This window comes from Gracilinanus agilis, chromosome 4 (genome assembly GCF_016433145.1).
Source record: "Gracilinanus agilis isolate LMUSP501 chromosome 4, AgileGrace, whole genome shotgun sequence".
NCBI lineage: Eukaryota > Metazoa > Chordata > Mammalia > Didelphimorphia > Didelphidae > Gracilinanus > Gracilinanus agilis.
The window spans coordinates 234,727,221-234,741,032 of NC_058133.1; the positions used below are offsets into that span (position 1 = coordinate 234,727,221).

Genomic DNA, 13,812 nt, shown 5'->3' on the forward strand with positions numbered 1-13,812 from the left:
CCCCCCGCCAAAAAAAAAGAGAAGAAAAAAAAGGCCATGCCCAAAATTCCTACAATAAGGATACTAGCCATGAATTTGATAATTGGTTGGAAATTACAGTTAACAAAAATGTAATTTTCTTGTGTTTAATACTGCCATATGACAATTGCCAGATAATTATAAATCTTGGCAGAGGTCAAAGGACAAACTTTTATTGCTAAACAAGAATCAGGGTATAACTCCCTATCCCAAGAATTCAATTGTACAACTATAAGGTTAAGATGCCTGGAAAAAGGTTAGTAAATTTAAGCAAAAGAAAAAAAATTTTAAAAATAAGATTAACTATTGAAGCTAGGGAAATAAAAGACAAATCTTCCAGTCTTGTTATTCCTTTAATGGGTAAAAAAATTTCTATTTTATCATGTTGTATCCTAGTTCAAAAACTTTCAATGTCTTCATCTTGCTTATATAGGATAAAAGTCCTCAGCAAAACTTCTTTTGTTTCATGTGATGGTTTCAAAAAATAAGATGCTTACCAAGACTTGGGTAAGGAGCAAAGGTGTTTATTGAAGACTGTTGCTCTTTGGTCTGCAGGTCAGGCAGGCTGGGACCCTGGGGATGGGGTGAAAAGCTCTCCATGGCTGATTTGCCTGCAGAGGGGTGCAAAGAGAGATGTGGAGGGGGAGGCTGCTGCTGTTTCATGAGCAAGGCCTGGGCCAGCTGGCGCTGGTGCTGCTGGATCTGCTGTTGCATGTTATTGATTGTACGTGCAACCTAAGAGAAAAAAAAGTTTAGCAAGTTCAGAACAATCTACTAATTTTATTGTTTTCAGTTTGAATAATTTTCATTCTCTGGTCAAAATGTTTGCTTTTCTTTCACTATAGCTGTATGACTTATATTAGATTTAAAATCTTTTAAAGTGATCAGATTCCAAGACTATTTTTTGCTTAGGGGCAAGCAATTATATTATCTGAAATTTAGGTCAGTAGATGTTATATATCAATGTTCAAGGAGGTAATGTAAAGAAAATTTAATTAGGAGTGCATACTTACTTGCTGTTCTTGTTGTCTCATCGGTCCGGAAACATTACGCTGGGCCTGTAACATCTGCTGCTGGATTTGTAAACGTTGGTAGGCCTGTTGACAGAAAAATGAGTGTAAGGATCATATGAAAGACACCATATGGTTCAATGTCTGTTGTTGGGTCAAAAATAAAAATGCAAATTCCCAGAATTCTTGGCTTCTTGACAATGCTCACTATTGTTAAAAATATATTTTCTTGCATGAAATGATTTAAACAGGATAAATGTCTTATTAAAAAAACTGAATACACTAAAAAAGTTTTGGATAACTCAGCTAATCCTCCCTTTTAATGTTGTTTAGTTAAGAATGACATCAAAATCCTTCTGTTTAACACAAATTAAAAGTTGAAAAGTTGAGTGAAAGCAATGAAAAAAAAATTCATCCTAACAATAATTCAGATGAAAGTTGTCCAGAATGGCTTAAATAATTTGACACAACACTAGCAATTGGCTATCCTAGATAAGCAAACAATGTGTTACAAATTATAAAGATTTTAACTATGAGTTCACAAGATCATTTTAACATATATTACTGGAAGCTGAGCCTAAGAAAAATTTGGTACAAATTATAGGACGACTCTTTTGAAGCTGAGAAGCACTGATTAAAAACTCACTACACTAAATTCAGGAAGATTTTTTTTATGGTGCCATTTTCCTTTGTCATTCAAAAAATGTGGCAAGAAACTAATAGATATTTTCCTTAGCACAAGACATAGGTATTGTTTGTATTAGAAGAGTAAAATCCAATTTTACTTATTAAAAGTGGGTAAGATAAAATAGACTTTTAATTTGAAAAGGTATTATTTGGTGGTCAAAATTATATTATTATAGTTTCATAAACTACTTTAAGATAGCATTTACATGATGCTCTAAGGTTTATAAAGTGTTTTACATATATTATTTCAGGTGATTCTTACAACAACCCTGTGAGATAGATGCTATTATTATCTCCATTTTACCAGAGAGGAAAATGAGGCTGAGGCAGACTAAGAGACTTGCCCAGTCACATAGCTTGTGGTTGTGGTAGGTTTTTAATCCAGGACTAACTTCCTGATTTTTAAGTCTAGCACTCTATCTACTATGCAACCTAGTTGGTTTGATGCTATTAATATAATGATGATTTAAATTGTGAATCTTTCCCTTCCAGCACTTGACTTAAAATTTTGAAATTTTGGATAAAAAGAATTCAAATATGTACCATATCTTTTCTATGGTTCTTGTTTTTTTATATTTACCTTAATACTTAGTTACTGTACTATCCTTGAAATACAATGTCCTCAAGAACTACTGAAGATTATAGATTATATAATTCCTAAATCACTATGAATCACTCCAGACTACTACTTTTTTGTTTATGTCTGCGGTTCTCTATATAAGTTTTCCTAAGTACATGTAATATATATATATTTACATATATTCCCTGATGTTTGCTTCCAATTTCCTACTTGTATACATTATAATTATTAAAACTGAGACTAAAAATTGCTATGCTGAGCTTGAGAGTTCTCCTTTGAATGTAGCACATAAGCTTTAGTGATCATTTTGGAAGCTCTGAAGCCTTTTATACTTCCTTTCTAATATTTGGTTAAACTCCATAACCGAGGAAGCCAATAACTTCCAGAAAAATGAAATGCCATTGTTTTAGGTAATAAATAATTTTGGTTTTTTGTTGCACATAAAGTCAATGTACTTACAATCTAGGGTTATAACAAAAAATATAACCCATTAACAAGAGGAACCTTAACAATGTGTATTCATTTGTTTTTTATAATAATTATTTTAAAAAGGTTTTAGGAACTTTAGGGAAATGTGAACAGTATACTATTACATGACCAAAAAAACCCTGCCATATGTCTAATTAATATGAACTAAGAATTTAAAATTTAGATGCTTATCTAAGGAATATGTAGAAAAGCAAGGCAGTGGATAAGTGTCAGAAAAACACTTTCCTTTTGTTCTTCAAATCTATTCTACTGTCTGCATGTTTATTAACTCACCAGCTGCAGTTGATAGAGCTGGTTCAACATCGTCATATGCTGAGGATTAATTGGCGAGGTTAATAGTGCAGGGTTGAGACCAATGTTTTTTGCTGCAAACTGCAAAAGCTGTGCTTGAACCTACATAATAGAAAACACTAGTCACTGAATGTTGTATATTTATTAAAGCAAATTTTAAAGACTTATGGATTATTAATAAAATATACTTAGATTCATTTTATAAAGTAAAATTCAAGGGAAAATTTAAAAATGGGCAAAAAAATGCCTATCACTACTAATATTTTACCTGCATTTCTAAAGCAGGACAAAAAAATTCTTTTAAAAGTGTCAGTTAAATAAGCTAAATGATATTAAAAGAACTCTGAGGTTTTCCTTTATATCCAGTAAACTAGCAAAGAGTCAATATCAGAGGGGCTACAGGAAGACAGACACATTAATATGCTGTTGGTGGAGCTGAACTGCTACAATCTGAAAAGTAACTAAGAACTATGCCCAAATATATTAGCATACTAGAATATGCATGCTCTTTGACTCAGTAATAGCAATAGTAGGTCTATATCCAAAATATTTCAAAGAAACAGAAAAAAGATCTACAGTTACAAAAATTTTTGTAGAAGATTTCAGAGAGACCTAGAATATTTGTATGAACTAATATAAGATGAAGTTAATGGAACTAGGGGAACAATTTATACAGTAATAACATTACTGTAAAGAGAAACAACTTCAAAAGACTTTAGAACTCTGATCAAATCAATGATCCGCAATAATTCTAGTGAATTAATGAAGAATGCTCCCTGTATCCTGATAGACATAGAAAAACACATTTTTGGATAGATAGGATCTTTGTTTTGCTTAAGAATGAGAATATTTGCTAAAAGGTTTTGTTTATTTATTTATTTTTTTAGAGGGTGGAGGTACAGAGGTGAGAAGGAGAAAAAGCAAAAGCTTGATAACTGGAAAAAAAGAAGAACCTTTAAGAAACCTGATTTAAAAAAATTAGAATTACATTTAATAAATGCTTAAAATGTGCATTCTCTGATTTAGAGATGTCATTCTGAAGCATCTATCCAAGGGAAAAATGAAAATCTCATTCATACCAAAATATTTATAGCAGCACCTTTTGTATTAGCAAAGAACTAGAAGCAAAATGGATGCCTACTGATTAAGGAATGGCTGAACAAACTATAATACATGAATATGATGGAATATTATTTTGTCATAAGAAATGATTTATATGAAGAATTTGGAGGAGCATGGGTGTGTGTGTGAGAGAGAGTGAGAGAGAGAGAAATGGAAGAATAACTTCCCCTTCCCACCCATGCTGAATAATTATAATGATCAAACTTGGACCCAGAGAAGAATAGAGAAAATTCATGCTTTCCCTTCACTGAAAATATGAAGGACGGGGGGCAGCTGGGTAGCTCAGTGGAGTGAGAGTCAGGCCTAGAGACAGGAGATCCTAGGTTCAAACCCGGCCTCAGCCACTTCCCAGCTGTGTGACCCTGGGCAAGTCACCTGACCCCCATTGCCCACCCTTACCACTCTTCCACCTATGAGACAATACACCGAAGTACAAGGGTTAAAAAAAAAAAAATGAAGGACTTTGAATATGTTGTATCTATTGTCAGATGTGTTTGGACAGTTTTACAAAATTGCTTACCCATCCCTACCCCTTTTTAAATCTTTGCCAGAGGTGATGAAATAGCTCACTGAGCAAAGTTATGAATGAGAATTTTAAGAAATAAATGTAAAAATAAAAGTTATTGATAAAAATATAATTCTTAAAAAGAAAAAACTAGTGATAGATATTTTAGGGTATACTAGATTATTCATATCAGTAGCTGGCTTCTAATTAGTATTAATTAAGGCATCATGCTAGGACAAGAGATACAAAGGCAAATTGAAAATCAGTCCCTACCCTTAAGAAACTTACATTCTACTAAAGGCAAATAACATTTACATAGATTAGCATTCATAAAATTAATTATGGAAGGAAAGAACACTAAGGAGAACACTATAGGAGAAGTCTCCTATAGGAAGTTGTAGATGAGCCTTGAAAGAAACTAGGGATTATAAGAGGTGGAAGTGAAGAGAGAGGGAATTCCAGTAATATAGGTAAATCTTGAATAAAGGCATGAAAAAGAGAGATAAGAGAATGTTAATTTTGGGGAAAAGAAAGCAGGTTAATTTAGCTGGAACAGGGAGTAATGTGAAATAGGCCTAAAATATTAGATTACAGATAGATAGGAAAGGCTTTAAATGCTAAACATAGGTTTTTATATCTTATAAAAGAGGCAAAAAATGAAGTGATTTGCTCAGGAAGCAAGATATTTGATTTCTAGGAGGAAAGTTCTTGAGCAGGTTAGATTTGTGTTTTAGAAAGACGAAAATGAACTATATTTAAATGAAATTTATAAGAATGTAGGGAATCTGAATTAGCATACATTATCTCTTTATAAACAGAGAAAAAAAGATTTCTTCCAGGGAACCAAAAAATGTTTCTTCCTTCCTCTATCAGTCAGTCAGCCAGTCATCTAGCATTTATTAAGCCCTTAGTATACTAGAATATGCATGCTCTTTGACTCAGTAATAGCAATAGTAGGTCTATATCCAAAATATTTCAAAGAAACAGAAAAAAGATCTACAGTTACAAAAATTTTTGTACCAGGCACTAGACTGAACATACAAAAACAGAAACAATTCCCATTAATAAGGAAGATAACCTGAAAACAACTATGTACAATGAAGATACCTATAGGACACATCAGGGTCAGTCTCAGAGGGAAGGTACCAAGATTATGGAAGACTGGGAAAAGCTTTTTGTAGAAAGGTTAGAATTTAGCTGGGATGTGAAAGAAGTCAAGGAAGCCAGGAGGCAGAGATGAGGCAAGAATGTTTCTCTGCCAGAAGAAAAAAACAATCCAATGGATCTAAGAATATTACTTGGAAAGATAATATTAACATAAAAAAAGATTTTCAAGAGTTTCTTTAATATTTAGCAACCTAAATCCTATGCTCTAAATATTCCAAGGGCATATATACCTACTAATGGAAATACCTACTAATGGAAAATCTGATGAAATAATACTACTTGTAAGTTAACAACCAAGTTTCATACTCTAAAGCACCATAATATATAAGCTATTAAAAAAAACAACACAACTCTTACTTTATGTCTTAGAATCAATACCAAGTTTTGGTTCTAACGCAGAAGAGTGGGTAAGGCCTAGGCAATTGGGGTTAAGTGACTTGCTAAGGGTCACATAGCTAGAAAGTATCTGAGGCCAAATTTGAACCTAGGACCTCCTATCTCCAGACCTACTTCTCTATCCACTGAACCACCTACCTGCTCCTACCTATGGCTTTTCTATACTCTTATTTCTAACATTATAGATGGTGACTGTAGATGGAGAGGCCTCTGGGCTTAGGGTCAGAAAAGTGCTCTTGGAAGGAGAGCTCATAATTCTTTTTTTGGAAAACTCTTAGCTTTAACAACCCAGGGCAAATCACTTAACTTTTATGTCACTCCCTGTAACTTATCTAATAAATTAGAATAAGATAAGGAGAGTGCCCAGAGAGCCCCCATTCTTCTCTGATTCCCGTATCCTTACTTTTACAGCCTGAGCAATTCTTCATTTGGTCATTTTACCACAACTTTTCAGCCTCAAAAATGTGATTTTAGTATATTCTAATGGCCACATAATGGAATTTTTTCCTATGAACACTTTGAATCTTTCTCATACATTCTCCTTCCTCTAATTGTTGTGAACAAATCTTAGGGTTCTGACTCATATTTCTCTAAGCCCCCTCCCCAATTATTGAAGGCACTTAGAAAAAAAAAAAAACTTCCAAAAACTTAACTCTTAAGCAAAGGGGGTAGGAATTGGTTTATATTGTTTTAGTGTTTTCAAACCTTTTGTTCTCAGGCCCTATTCCAAATTACTGAGGTCCCCAAAGAGTTTTTGTTTATGTGGGTTTTATATCTCTTAATATTTACCATATTAGAAAATAAAATGTCTTATTATTATTATGAAAATAGTTTTACTATGTGAATCTCCTGAAAGGATCTTGAAGATTCCCAGACCACTAGAAAACCTACTGTTTTTCTTCCTTTTCTCCTGGTACCTACCTTTTCTGGAACACAGGTACCTTCCCCCCGAATTTGGAATCTCCTATTTCAGGTTAACAACTTCAGTTTTTTAAATGGTTGGCATTTCCTTGCCTTGGACATTAGGGGTCAACAAGGTTGCCTTGGTATACTTTTGTTACTGTTTATGCCTCTCTCTGTCTATTCCTTTGGGTAATTCTAGTTAAGCCACATTTTCATTAAAAAAAGGGAAAAAAAAGCATATTTCCTTAAAAGTACCAAATAAAAGGATCGATTGCTATCGCTTGTTGTTCTCAGCAGGAGTTCTCAATATGTTACTAGCTACATTAAATTGTTCAAAAGGAGACATTCTAAAATGTTTTTTTTTTAACCCTTCCCTTCTGTCTTAGAACTAATACTGGGTATTGATACTAAGGCAGAAGAGTGGTAAGGGCTAGGCAATGGGGGTTAAGTGACTTGCCCAGGGTCACTCAGCTAGGAAGTGTCTGAGGCCAGATTTAAACTCAGGACCTCCTGTCTCTGGGCCTGACTCTTAGTCCACTGAGCCACCCAGCTGCCTCCCTCCCCCCATTCTAAAGTTTTTAAACTCAAAAAGGAATTCCTATTCTTACAATCAAGTTATTTTGCCTGGAGTTGATTTTCAAAGTTGAACCAAATTGTCACATAAAAATAATTCTTTCGATCTCAAAAATTCACAAAAATCTCAGAGAAGCTTAGAGGCCAACTATTCCAATCTATACTTAATCAAGAACTCCTTCAACAAAGACCCCAATAAATTTAGACTTTATAACCCACCATTTTTGGAGGTATTCCTTTCTACTTTTGGATAGCTCTATTAGGAAGACTGTCTTTACAGTGAACCAAAATCTGTCTATCTGCAGTTTCTACTCATTTGCTCCCCTTTCTACCTTCCTGGTCTAATATCTAATATGACATCCTATCAGATACCTGAAAACAATTTGTCATTTTTCTTACTCCCCAAACACGTAAGTTCTTTCAGTTGATCACTGGAAAACAAACCCGAGGCTCCACATTAGGCTTCCTTCCCTCCTCTGGACATGATATAACCTTAAAGTATCCTTCTGAAAATAGGTTAATTAGAGTTGAACACTGGACTCTGGATGTAGTCTGACCAGGGCAGAATAGTACAGGACCATTACTTTCTGGACACTATATGTATCTCAATATAGTCTGAAATAACATGAGCTTTTTTGATGGACAGGTAATGCTGATGATTCATTCTGAACTTGTGGTGCACTAAAACTTATAGATCTTTTCCACATAAACCACTGTTCAAAGAACCATAGATTAAAAGCTTAAAAATTTCTTATGGAGGGGCAGCTGGGTAGCTCAGTGGAATGAGAGTCAGGCCTAGAGACGGGAGGTCCTAGGTTCAAATCTGGCCTCGGCCACTTCTCAGCTGTGTGACCCTGGGCAAGTCACTTGACCCCCATTGCCTACCCTTACCACTCTTCTGCCTTGGAGCCAATACACAGTATTGACTCCAAGACGGAAGGTAAGGGTTTAAAAAAAAAAAAATTTCTTATGGATCATCTGGTCCAAGTGGCTCCCCCACATTCCCCCCCCCTCCAGAATTAGACTAGATGTGGCCCAGAGAAGTTAAGTGATTTGCCCAGGGTCACACAGTAAAAGTAGAAGCGTTGGGATTTAAACCCAGGCCCTCAGTACTAAATTCAATGGTCTTTCCAAGTTACCCAGTCCAACTTGTAAAGTTTCTTTTGACTTTCCACTGCATCAGTAACTGGGGCCTCCTCACTCTGAAACATTTACCACCTCGGAGTATCCTTCTACTATGCTGCCCCTTTCTCACACTGGTGAGTTCTTTTGGGAGTTATCAATATGAGGAGGGGCCCAGGCTGGTTAATTCCTTTTTCACTTTGCTTCTGACTTTCTGTACTTTGACACTATGTCTCAGGTTGGGTATTCCACCTCTTCCCACCCTTATAGGTCCCCCCCCTTTTTTTTTTTTAAATTTTAAACCCTTAACTTCTGTGTAATGACTTATAGGTGGAAGAGTGGTAAGGGTAGGCAATGGGGGTCAAGTGACTTGCTCAGGGTCACACAGCTGGGAAGTGTCTGAGGCCAGATTTGAACCTAGGACCTCCCGTCTGTAGGCCTGGCTCTCAATCCACTGAGCTACCTTATAGGTCCCTTTTATCTATTATCTTCCCCCATTAGAGTGAAAGTTCCATTTTTCCTCTCCTACAGTCTACCTCCCCACTACTTTTTAGCTCTCTTGGGTTTGTTATCTTTCTCTATTAGCATATAAGTTCCTTGATGGCAGTTTCCCAGTTTTTTTATCTCCATTGTTTAGCACAGGGCCTGGCACATTGTTAAAACTTAAGAAATCCTTTTCTTGCCTTGATTTGAAGTGCATGTTTTATATTTGTCTCTATTATTTTTCACAGGGCCTGTACAGAAATCTCATCTTTTTCAGTTATTACACTACCTGGGCAAGCTTGGGCAAATCACTTAATCTCTCTAGGCCTCAGTTTCTTCATTTGTACAATGAGAGAGGGTGAACTAGAAGGTGAAATTGCTTTCAGGTCTAAACCTATAAGCCTATAAATATCTAAATGAGTTGCCTTTTCACCTTAATTTTGCCTTTTTGGATTCTGTCATCTAATTTAATCTAAGATATTAGCATTACCTTGTTAGCTTTGTGTTACAGATTTGATAAGTAATCTCTTTTTACCTTTATTTAAGTTGTTTATTAAAATGTTGACCAGCACTTGGTCAATGATAAATCACTGGGGCACTCCACTACAGAGAGCCCTCTCTCCAAATGGACACTGAGGCAACAAATATTCTCTGGGTTGAATCATTCAAAGAGTTCTAAATCCACTTGACTATATTATCTAGTCTAGTTTGATTATCTTGTTTATTAGGACAGGATAAAAGATGAATATCTTGATATTCTTAAATATCTTGATGAAATCTGGGTAAACTATGTACAGCATTCCTTAGCCTTAAAAAAATGTTGGGCATCACTCTAACCTGAGGGGATAGAAACTGAGGCACTTGAGCACGAAGACTAGGCTGGGATGAGTTAAGAGGTTGTACTGGTGGTTGCTGCGGCTGTTGCATGGTCCTGGCTTGTGCTGCTCCGCTATTGCCAAACATACCCAGATTGCCACTCGGTATCTGGAGGATGATAGAAAAATGATTATTTTCCTTCATTTTCTAAAAAGAATACTTAAAAACAAATCAGCCTAGACCTGTAAATAAAAAATTAACTAAATATGTAATGCATCTTATAATGGTTTGAAATGAACCTAAACAGTGCTGAAGTTATTAATAAGTTTATAGAAGTTATAATAGAGTGGACAAAACTTTTTTTAAAAACCCTTACCTTCTGTCTTAAAATCAATACTAAGTATTGGTTTCAAAGCAGAAGGGCAGTAAAGGGCAGGCAATAAAGGTTAAGGGACTTGCTTGGGATCACAGTTAGGAAGTATCTGAAGCTAGATTTGAACCCAGGACCTCATATCTACAGGCCTAGCTGCTCCAACAAAAATTTTAAGATGAGAGCTAGTAATATTAAAAAAAAAAAAAAGGAAAAAGAGAGAAGAAATATCATTTAATGAAGAAGACTTCAAATTTTAAATATTTCTAAAACTGATACCAATATAGATACTATTTGGACAATTTATATTTCCGAAGGAATTCTCTCATAATAGATACAGAGTTATTAATATGCATATTTGCCCAGGGATTTATTTTAATAGCAAAATATTAGTCAGAGACAAAATAGTTATTTTCAGTTGGGAAATTTAATGGTCACTTCAAAGAACTATGAGATTTTAAAATAGTTAATAGCTGAATATTCAAACATAAATAATTAAGCCCTACTCAGAAGGGAAGAAAATGAGATTACAGCAGCAGTGCTAAATTGCTATTCAAACAAACTCTACCAAGATTCTAGTAACAATTTTTATATTTTGTCCTAAACATACTTTAATCAATATGCTTCTAATAATATTTTATCCCTTTTCTCTGGGGTGAATTCAAAGGCACTAAAAATTGTTTTTATGCAAAAAAAAAATTTTTTTTAAACCCTCGCCTTCCGTCTTAGAATCAATACTTTGTATTGGTTCTAAGGCAGAAGAGTGCTAAGGGCTAGGCCAGTGATGGCAAACCTGATGGCATGCAGAGTTCTCTCTGTGGGTACTCAGCCAACCCCAACCCTCCAAGTTTGTTACAGGGACTCAGGTGTAGCCCCTACTTTCCATATTTTTTCATACCCCACACCCTGTGCCCAATGGGAATGCACAGGGGGTAAAGTGGGCAGCTCAAGCCACTCCCCTTCTCCTCTCTGCACTCACTGAGGACATTCCTCACTTCACCCTCCCCTCTGCCCAGCAGCCCAATAGGAGAGCTTCCTCCCACCTCTGTGTGGGGTAGGGAGTGGGGGGGGGGGTTTGGAGCATACCCAGCATGTGGTGGTGGGGTGGGGCACAGCACTTGGTCTGGGGTGGTGGTGCAGAGTCTGGTACTTGGTCTCTGGTCGGGGAGCCAGCACAGAACTCAGTCTGGGGGGTGGTGATGAGGGCAGGATCTGGCACTCCATCTATAAAAGGTTTACCATCATTGGGCTAGACAATGGGGGTTAAGTGATTTGCTCAGGGTCATACAGCTAGGAAATGTCTGAGGCCAGATTTGAACTCAGGACCTCCAGACTCTAGGCCTGGTTCTCAATCCACTGAGCCACTTAGCTGCCCCCTCATGTAAAATTTTTCATAAAATAGGTGTGTGATGAACAAGCTCATTTGAGTATTAGTTATATATGCTAATAGTTTTCTTAATAGTTTGTATTGTTATAATGTTAAGACAGAATACCAATAGTGGTGTTATAATGAAACTTTACAGAACTGATGCTAAAGAGAAAATTTCATGTATGAAGAAATTTGGAAATTTATTCAAAAGTAGAACCCAGTAAAAGAACAACGCAGAAATCTAAGAAAATCTTTTTCACTATGTATATCCTGGTTTTACCTAAGAGTTTCTCTTTGAGAAAACAAGCTTCTAGCACATTACATTTTTTAAAAGTCCTAGAATTTCTTTGGAGAAATAATTTTTAATTTTTTTCCTAAGTACTGAAGGTGGGAGGAAAAATGCCTATATGGATCTCTAAACACTAACATAGTAAAGATTCATTGTAGACTCTAGTGTCACTAAATATATTTAGTAATTTAATGTTAATTTGAGGAATATTTCCATGTCAATAGCTTAGCACTACTTAAAAGAATCCTCAAACTATTTACATATGCTTTTTAAGAAATTCCCTAAAATTCAAACCTAAATTGTAAGAATTGTGACAAGACTAAAATAAATTAATTTCTAAATAAAATAAATCAATTTCTATATCTTATGTTTACTAGTTGGCAGTATATCATGAAGATTCAGTAAATATTGAAGTAATATTGCTGTTAAAATGCTAATATTAAAGAAGATAAAGATTCCTTCAAAACACAACTTTTAGGTAACTGAAAAAAAAAATCACAATTTGATTTCTCTAAGTAGTCTTACCTGTCTAGAAGTATTCAAGTTTTGCATGCCCAGCCCTGAGGCAATCCCACCCAGGGTCTGATTAGGGAGTGCACTGTTTGAAAGGGGGAGCTTCAGGCTTGGTGAAGGCAAAAATGGTGAAGTAGTGGGCTCTTCCACTAGGCCGCCATCCTGATTGGAGAAAGAAAGGGTGAGCTATGTGCAATGCCCATCAGCAGACAAAGCACAAAACAATTTTCCAAGGAAATATAAAAGATATGGATGAATAAAGGATTAAAATATCAAAAAAGCATGAAGAATAAGGGAATGAAGAGTATGGGCAAAGGGAAAGAGAAGGAGGGGGAGAGAAAGAAAAAGAATATTAAGATAGTTTTCCTTCAAAAAATTTTTTTTGTATTTTAAAAATGCACATATATTGAACCTTTTTTAAAAAAATGTTCAGTAGGAACCTATTTTATGGGATCAATACATTCTAATGTATTCTAATACTTCACATAAGTTTAAAATTGCTCATAATAACAAACCCCATTATTTAATAAGTATTTTTAATATGAACATACCAAGGTACTTTAAGACTCTTCTTAGGCTTATGGGAGATACTAGCATCACTGTTCTTTTACTTTGGGGTCATTACTAATAACTAAACAGCATTAATGACAGGAAGAAAAGTAGTTTAATCAGTTCCAAGGCAGAAGATTGGTTAGGGCAAGGCAATCAGAGTTAAGTGACTTGCCTAGGGTCACACAGCTAGGAAGTATCTGAGAACCCAGGACCTCCTATCTCCAGGTCTGGTACTTTACTGACTGAGCCACCTAGCTTTCCAGCTGACACAGACTTGTTACAAGTGAGAACTCCAGACAGAGACTTGATGCAGGGAGCTAATGTTTGGCCAAAACTCACACTAATGTTTCTCAGATAGAGAATGAGCATGAGTGGGCAAATTGTTGTGACTTTACTCCCCTTTGGAAAATGGCATGAATTTAGGGCATAATTAAAATTTTTAATTTTATGTATTTTTCTGCCTTTATTTTTTACTTGCCAATCATGTATACCTTGTCGGGTGTTCAGTTTGTGTAAATGAGGTACTACCATATAGTACCTTTAATAATTCTCACTAA

General features: G+C 35.5%; 1 protein-coding gene across 1 annotated transcript in view; it reads right to left on the reverse strand.

The window, feature by feature from the left end:
- The window catches only part of TNRC6C (trinucleotide repeat containing adaptor 6C), a 176,268-nt gene that overhangs the window by 42,822 nt on the left and 119,634 nt on the right, over positions 1-13,812 (reverse strand). The window contains exons 10-14 of the mRNA XM_044675761.1: positions 12,716-12,865; positions 10,184-10,330; positions 3,058-3,177; positions 1,032-1,115; positions 516-753 (exon numbers count right to left, since the gene is read on the reverse strand). Coding sequence (XP_044531696.1) covers positions 516-753; positions 1,032-1,115; positions 3,058-3,177; positions 10,184-10,330; positions 12,716-12,865 — 739 coding nt within the window. The remainder of the gene's footprint in view (positions 1-515; positions 754-1,031; positions 1,116-3,057; positions 3,178-10,183; positions 10,331-12,715; positions 12,866-13,812) is intronic.